The sequence below is a fragment of the Mercurialis annua genome, linkage group LG7 (assembly GCF_937616625.2).
Source record: "Mercurialis annua linkage group LG7, ddMerAnnu1.2, whole genome shotgun sequence".
Taxonomy (NCBI): domain Eukaryota; kingdom Viridiplantae; phylum Streptophyta; class Magnoliopsida; order Malpighiales; family Euphorbiaceae; genus Mercurialis; species Mercurialis annua.
The window spans coordinates 29,171,764-29,180,137 of NC_065576.1; the positions used below are offsets into that span (position 1 = coordinate 29,171,764).

At 44.2% G+C, this 8,374-nt stretch overlaps 1 protein-coding gene across 1 annotated transcript; it reads right to left on the reverse strand.

Annotated features, from left to right (window-relative positions):
- Window positions 1-1,281: 1,281 nt before the first annotated feature.
- Window positions 1,282-1,908, reverse strand: LOC126656983 (uncharacterized). Its single transcript, XM_050351606.1, has one exon. The coding sequence runs from the start codon at window positions 1,906-1,908 to the stop codon at window positions 1,282-1,284; it is 627 nt and encodes a 208-aa protein (XP_050207563.1).
- Between the last annotated feature and the right edge of the window lie 6,466 nt (window positions 1,909-8,374).

The window sequence follows — 8,374 nt, forward strand, 5'->3', positions numbered from 1 at the left end:
TCTAACGCCGCCAGCCTCTCCTCGTCGAGATCTAAGGATTCTATTATCATCTTTTCAAAGTAATCATCTTTAGACAGTCTATTCTGATACAGACGACGAGTCGAAATCACAGTGAGCTCCATTGGTAACATTGCATCGTACCCATACAACATTCGGAAAGGTGAAGTTCCTGTAGCCGACTTTTGTGTGGTTCTATTCGCCCAAACCGCCTCTGACAATAAAACGTGCCATTGTCTTGGGTTTTCCTCAATCATCTTCTGGACGATGAGTTTAATAGCCTTGTTCGTTGCTTCGGCCTGTCCATTGGCTTGTGCGTAGTATGGTGTTGAGTGAAGCATCTTGATCATCATCTGAGAAGCCCACCAAACTATATCGCCTCTTGTGAACATCGTCCCTTGATCTGTGGTTATCGATTCAGGCAGCCCGTGTCGATGGACGATGTATTTTTTAAAGAATTTGATCACAACTTTTTGCGTAGGCGATTTCAGAGGCTTTGCTTCGACCCATTTGGTGAAATAGCAAGTGGCGATGATAACACAAGTATGGCCATCCGACGAGCCAGGATATATCTTCCCTATGAGGTCGACCGCCCATCCTCTAAATGGCCATGGCTTAATAATGGAGTGGAGTTCTTCGGCCGGGACGTGCTGTATTGGACCACATTTCTGACAGGCTTCGCACCCCTTAGTGTATCTTATGCAGTCTTGTTCCATCTTCAGCCAATAAAAGCTGTAAATATTATGGATCAACCATCTCATTCTAGGGCCCGCCTGTTGGGCGCCATCTATCCCTTCATGTACTTCGGCCATTGCTAGCATTGCTTCCTTTGGGCCGATGCATCTGAAAAGTAGTCCTTCAAATCCCTTTTTGTATAGATCACCTGCTAGGACAACGTAATTTAGGGCCAAGGTCGTTAACCTCTTATTCGTATGGTCTGGCTTCTCAACCCAGTTCAAGATTTCAGTTCTCCAATCTTGGGTAACATCTAATTGGTAGGCCGAAAATCTCCTTTCATCGATGGTGGTGCCCCTAGTATGGAGATTCGGCGTTTCTCTTTCGGTTGCATCTAAATGGAGGCTCATCTTGTATCCACTACCGTGCTGAGCTAGATCATTTGCGACCACATTATCGGCCCTTTCGGTGTATTCTACCCTTGTATACTAAAAGCCTTCAATGAGGTGTTTCGCCTTGTTGCAATACCTTATTAATAATTCGGACTCGTATTTGAATTCTCCAATTACTTGTTTGATGACCAACAAAGAATCGCCTCTAACGTTGATTTTACTTTGCCCTCAGCTCGGCCAAAATCTCGAGACCGAATATTAGGGCATCGTATTCTGCCTGATTGTTGGTACACTCAAACTGGAGTTTGAAAGACAACCGGTAAGATGCCCCCAAGGGCGAGACAATGTGTACTCCGGCACCTGCTCCCTGGCTAGTCCTGTACCCATCGAACCACATCTCCCATATGGATATGTCGCAACAACTAATCGTTTCCTCCCTGAGGGAAATACCAGGATGATCGGCCAAGAAATCAGCCAACACTTGTCCTTTCACTGCTCTCTGGGGAACGTACACTAATGTGAACTCGGACATCGCAATCGCCCACTTTCCAATCCGATTTCTTAAGAATAGTTTCGATAGAATATACTTAATGATATCGGTCTGGGATAGTACGTACACCACTACCGGCAACATGTAATATCGTAGTTTGCAACATGTGAAGTACAAACACAGACACATTTTCTCTATATCGGAATAGCAAATCTTGGTATCGGTCAGTCCACGGCTCATGTAATAGACCGCTCTTTCGACCCCGTTATCCTCTTGGGTGAGCATGCACCCCAGGGATTCATGTGCAGCCGATAAATAGAGCAATAATGGCTTATTCGGCTTCGGAGGGGTCATAACCGGAGGTTTGGCCAAGTACTCTTTTAAATCGTCGAACACCTTCTATTGTTCGTCCGTCCACATCCAGTTATTGGTCTCTTTCCCTCGTAGCAAGACACTCCAACTGCGAAGTTGGCCTGCTGTGTTTGCTATGAATCGTCTAAGGAAATTAATTTGATCGATGAGCCTCTGGAGCTGCTTCTTGGTTTTGGGTGGTTCAGCATTGATGATCGCCTTGGCTTTATTCTTGTTTATTTCTACTCCCCGCTGGTGAACCAAGAAACCCAAGACGTTTCCAGCCGAAACACCGAAAGCACATTTTAGAGGATTCATTTTTAATCCTTTAGACCGTATGTGTTCGAACCCCTTTCTTAGATCGGCCAGATGGACTGCTTTGGTATTCGACTTCACCACTACATCGTTGATATAAACTTTGAGGCAATCAAGTCCTCTGAACATTTTGTTCATCGTTCTTTGGTAGGTTGCCCCCGCATTTTTTAAGCCGAAAGGCATAACGACCCATTCGTAAGCTCCAATCGGCCCGGGGCATCTGAAAGCTGTTTTAGATATGTCCTCTTTGCTGATTGGAACTTGGTTGTACCCGGAATGTGCGTCGAGGAAACTAAGTATCGTGTGCCCCGCGGCTCTATCTATCAGCATATCGGCCACAGGCATCGGGTAGTCGTCCTTAGGCGTTGCCAAGTTGAGGTTTCAAAAATATACACATACCCTTAGCTTTCCATTTTTCTTCATCACAGGGACGATGTTAGAGAGCCATTCGGTGTACTGAGCTTCTCGAATAAACTTGGCATCTTCCAATCGTTTTATTTCGTCCTGGATGAGTGTATCCACTTCCCTTGACATTCGTCAGGGGGACTGCCGAAACGGCCGAAATCCACTTTTCAAAGGGAGCTTGTGTTCGGCGATATCGGGATCAAGGCCCGGCATTTCATCATACGACCAGGCAAAACAGTCCCGGAACTCGATGAGTAAAGAAATTAACCGTCCTTTGAATTCCTCGTCAAACCCGGCGTTGATATAAATAGGCCTGGGTGATTCGGCTGTCCCCAAGTTTACTTCGAGCAGGTCGTCTTGTACTTGGGCGGGATCATCTTCAAGTTTCCCTTTCGCCAGCTGTATATCCCCAATCTTCAGCGATCCTGTAGGATCTTGATCTTGGTCTTCGTAGATGCATTCGGCCGATGCGACGTCGTACAGCGAGGCTAGCTGTCTGATCTTCTCCCTCAATTCCTTGTGTCGTGCTATCATTCTAAGCGTTTGATGATAGTAGATCGGCCGTTGCCCCCAAGGGTCAATGATACCGTCCGATCCGAATTTACCAATAAGCGGGGCACACTCGTCTCCCCTTTGGAACTAAGGGATTCTATGTTCCGCACCTCCTCGTCATACAAACGTGCCTCAAGCACGTTATGGTCTTCGACGAAGGGTTGGGATCGCCCTGTACAACCTCGGCTTCACCGTCCTCTCGCCATGTAAATAGCATATGGTGCATGGTTGATGGTATGCACATATTGGAGTGTATCCAATCTCGCCCGAGCAATATATTGTAGTTGCTCCGGGCATTAACCACGAAGAACCCTTCTTCGGTTTCTACTCGCCCAACTTGTATCCGGAGGGTGATATATCCCTCGGCTGGTGTCTCACCTCCGGCAAAATCGGTCATGTAAACATAAGTTGGGTCCAGCTGATCCCGATTTATGCCGAGCTTCTTAAGCATCTTCGCCGGTAATATATTAACCCCAGCTCCGTTATCAATAAGGACCATGTTGACCGATACCCCGTTCAAATCGGCCTTGATGTATAGCGGCCGAATATGCCTTGTCATCCTAGTCGGTGGTTTGCTAAGTGATACTACTGCCGTGCTATCGACACTGTCACCTTCCGGGACGATCACATCGCCTTCCAATGTCGCCTTCTGCCCAGGCTTGCTTCTGTACGAATCGGGGAGTGTGACCACTTTTACTCCGTACTCGTCTCTGACAACCGGGACCCAAGCTTTCAACACCCCCTTTTTGTGCGAAACAATTACTTCACGGTCTTTGGGCAATTTCGCCTTTAATTGGCCATCTTGGTGAGACACGAGCACGTCTCTATAAGACTGTTTGTCGCCAGAACCTGCCTCGCTCTTGTGGGCTTCTATCTTTTCAGCTGCGCCAGTCATCTCGTCTGTTCGGCCCGTATGTTTTGGGACCCATATCTTTCTCACTTTGGAGGTTCTTTGTTTATGTGGCTCAGTAGCCGCTTCACTCGGCCCTATCCTGTTGCCCAATCTTTCGGCTATGGTTTTAACCTTCTGATCGGCCCCTTGTGTTAATCGTGCATTGTGGTTCGCTCTTGACTCTTGCCTTAGTCTCTGCATACGCCTCTTTTGGGTTTTTGTCATACGAGGGGTCAACTCCGTTGGACGAAAAATCCTTTTAAACACGGTTGTCTTAGACTCCCGCTGTCGCTGATGCTTCTGCCACCGTTCCGTGGGCGATCTAGGCTTGAATGATTTGGGATGTTCCCTTGTTTTCGCGGCTTTCTCAGCTTTGAAACAAGTACTACATGATGGGAAAGTTACCTCTGCGATGGGCGAGACATAGCGTTTTCTCTTCCGTTGTTGAGATCGCCCTTTTTCCCCTCGCCATTTGGAACCATCGGTCTCCATCCTAGGCTTAGGTCTTCTAGGATTCCACTTACTCTGGATTTGTCCCTGCTCCAGGAAACTGTCAAAGTGAGGCCGAACGGTGTTAATGGAGATATACTTGGCATCAGCCTCTTTCTTTGTTGGAAACAGAAGTTTCCCTTCGTTGATCGCCTTCTGGATCACATTTCTGAAGTTCACACAATTGTTCGTGTTGTGCCTTTAGGAATTATGGTACTTGCAATAATCCTTTCCGACCAGCTCTTCTAGCGGCGGGATTACGTGACCCTCGCTTAGGGCGATCTGCCCATCCTTAAACAAGGCATCGAATATGTCGTCGGCCTTGGATAGATCGAAGGAATACTCTCTCTGTACCACCGGGGTTTTTTTCTTCTTAACAAAGCCTGGCTTTTGTAAGGCCGAACACTCCAGGGGCTTAGTTCCCAAGAATTCGGCCATGTTGACTTCATCTTCGAAGCCACTATCTTCACTGTCGGACACTACGGCCACGTCCAGCTGGTCTTTGTAGTAAGTTCCATTAGAAGCGCCTCGCCTCTATTCCTTCTCTTGAAGAAGTCTTTTGTAACTCGTCACCCTGTTCGTCAGTTCAAACAAGTCACGGAATCGATGACCTTCGAAATGCTCCCTCATGGCGAAACTCATTCCCCTTACTACCATTTGGACGCAATCGGCCTCAGACATCTTAGTGGAGCACCTTGTTCTAAGGTTCCTGAATCGGCCGATATACTTCTCTGCCGATTCGCTTGGTAACTGAGAGATTCGGGCTAGGTTGGCCAGGGTGACGTCAGGTGGTGCTCTGTAAAACTCCTCATGGAAGAGGATTTCGAGATCTTTCCATGTATTCACCGAGTTCGGTGATAACCTAGAGTACCACGTGAATGCCATCTTTGTCAGAGAACTGGCGAACAATCGGAGTTTCTAAAAATCGTGCGCCGCAGCTTCGCCACATTGGGCTGAGAACCAGGCGACATGTTCAACCGTCGATTGCCCCTTTTCCTCGCCCGAAAACAAACTGACCTCGGGCACTTTATATCCCCTTGGGAAAGGGTACAATTTGTCGATCCAGTCAGGATATGGCTTCATATATGATGGGCGAGGCATCGGTCTCAGATCCACCCTGAGTCTCTCTAGCATATCCACAAGCTGCCCTGGTTATAAACATTTGGATCACCCCCTTCAGAAAATGGGCGGTCGCCCATATTGGGCTCTTGGGTGTTGGCTCCAGTGGCAGCTCCCTATGGTCTGGATTCGCCTTGAGGGTTCAAAGTGCTTGCCCACGGGAGATCGGCCCTTCCTGCAGATTTGGCCTCATTCCTTGTCAAGAGCTTGACCGAACCATACGTATACCCCAACTTACTGGGTTGCTGCGTTGTTTCGCCGAACCACCTGGGTATCCGAACCGATTCGGTGTCTGGTTTTGTTCGGCCCGCCTATAACCCTGATCAGCAGTGGATTGCCCAGAAAAAAATCGTCCTAGGTTTTCCATCGGTTTGTTGAGGCCATCCAAGTTCCCTTGGATCTGCCGTTGGACCGACGTTTGGCCGGCGATGATGTTCCTCATTACTTCAGACATATGGTGCATCGCACCGTCGAACATCTGCTTGTTTTCCTGAGCTATCTCGCCCCTCATGGCCGAAAATCGGCCTGTGATAAAGATGGACAAGATGGAGGAAGCTGGCGTGAGTAATCCATCCCATCGTCGGTTGCATCATAATTCTTGTCCTTAGGAAGGTTTCCCTAGGCGTCCGAAGTATTCGGCTCCTTGTTCGATTGGTTCACCTGTTTGTCCTTGGGCATAATTTCAAATTTGTCCGAGTCAGATTCTTCTACTACGTTACCTCCCTTCAGTTGTTGTCGGCGTAAAGACCAAGCGTGCCTGGAATCGTCCTTAAAGTCCGTTTTTGTGCTAACCATAAACTGAGTCCCTAGTGGAGTTGCCAAAAGATGTTCGCCTGGAAATATTCCGGACTCGAATCTTTGAATTTATAATCGGGATCGGTTTGAGGTTTGATACTTTAACGAACCTATGTAAATATTCGCAGGGCTTGTTTGGTTAAAGACACTTAACCACGTGATCTAAAAGTAATAATTTGGGAGCTATGAACTCAGGCGAGATTAATACCGAAAAGTACTCCTAAATTAAAACAATCCGGAGATTGCGAGATAAAAAGCACTGGGCTTGGTTTTTGATTGATTGATTTGCTGATACAAAAATAATGAAGCTCTGAGCTATTTATAGCTCCTCATAATCAAGACTCCTAATTTAACCAGGACTAAAACTCTAAAAAGAAAAATACTCCTAATGAGTTACAAATTCCTAATAAGAATAAGAATAATAATAAAAACTAATAAAAAAGGCTTTCTATCGGGCCTGAATCCCGTGGTATGCCCATACGATGCCCTTGTCCAGCAATTCTCTGGGCCGGTGTAAACAATATCTAAGTTGAATTATGTTGTGTTGTGGTGTTAAATCGCCGTACGATTATCGTTGCTTTGATTTGGTTCTCTGCCGTTTTCTTGTTCTTGCTACGGCTATGGGTTTTACTAGATTGCTAAGTTTTGTGATGCATGATTCATGTTATCAGTTTTTCTAAGATTTAGGTTTAGAAACTTAACAATTTGGTGATCAGGACTTAGGAGCAGAAACGTGAAATTGTTGTAGGAGGAAAGGCTTGGGCGGGGTTGTTTAATTTGAAATAAGGAAGATGGTGAAATTGCAATGTTAATCACCACAATGTTTTACTTAAATCAAATAAATGCTTAATGTTAATTTATCTTTGTTTGGTAAACAATTGGTTTCCGTTATGATTTATAGGTAAATTGTTGTAACGATAAGTATTTTTCAAACGTACGTTAATATAATTATTCGGGTAATTATATTTGTTTTCAAATATCAAAGTGGCTAAATTACAATTTAGCCCTTGAACATTTTCAACTTATTTGATTAAATTGTTGGTTATAACCTTATACTTCATTTTGATTTAAAATGACGATATATGATTTCGAATATAAATTTGGCATGAAATTGGCTAAATTACAATTTAGCCCTTGAACGTTTTTATAACTTATATAATTGAGCTTTTGGTAAATAACTTTATATTTTGTTTTAATTATAAACAAAAGTAATTAATTTGAGTTCGGGTATCAAATTGGCTAAAGTACAGTTTAGTCCCTAATTGGCTAAAGTACAGTTTAGTCCCTAAACTTTTATAAACTTAAAATGGTTAGATTTTTGGGTAGTAACTTGAGTTACTTGAAATTAAAGTTATTGAGTTCTGCTTTTAAAATGGATTATTATTTTATAAATTATTTTTATAAATATAAACTCGGGTTTATATTGGATAAACGTTTTGAGTCGGGTTAGACTTGGGTCACCCGACAAGTGAGGTTAGCTTGGTAGTTATTGGTAACTCGGCTAACCCACCATCTGAAAACTAATTATTATTTAAAGTTTATTAAATAATATTTATAAATTGGATTTTAAATAAGAACTCAATAGACTTATTTTAATTGGGTGTTTCTACCTATTGGGTAATTTTGTGTTGATCTAGATTGTTTTATTCCGACGTGTTATTTGTGCTAGTCCTATGTGGGGTCTAGTACTCTCTAGAGTTAGGGTCTGTTTTTAATAACTATTTTATTTGTCTAGACCCGTCTACTGTTCGTGCTTCAGAGGAAAAACAGGATTAGTTGCTTGCCGGTTATCACGTGGATTAGCAAGCAGTGAGTTTGTACTTACTATTTACCGCTTTATTAAGTAAATTGTTATTTTAATATTAAATATATATTGTACGTATATTGCGAACTGTTTTTATA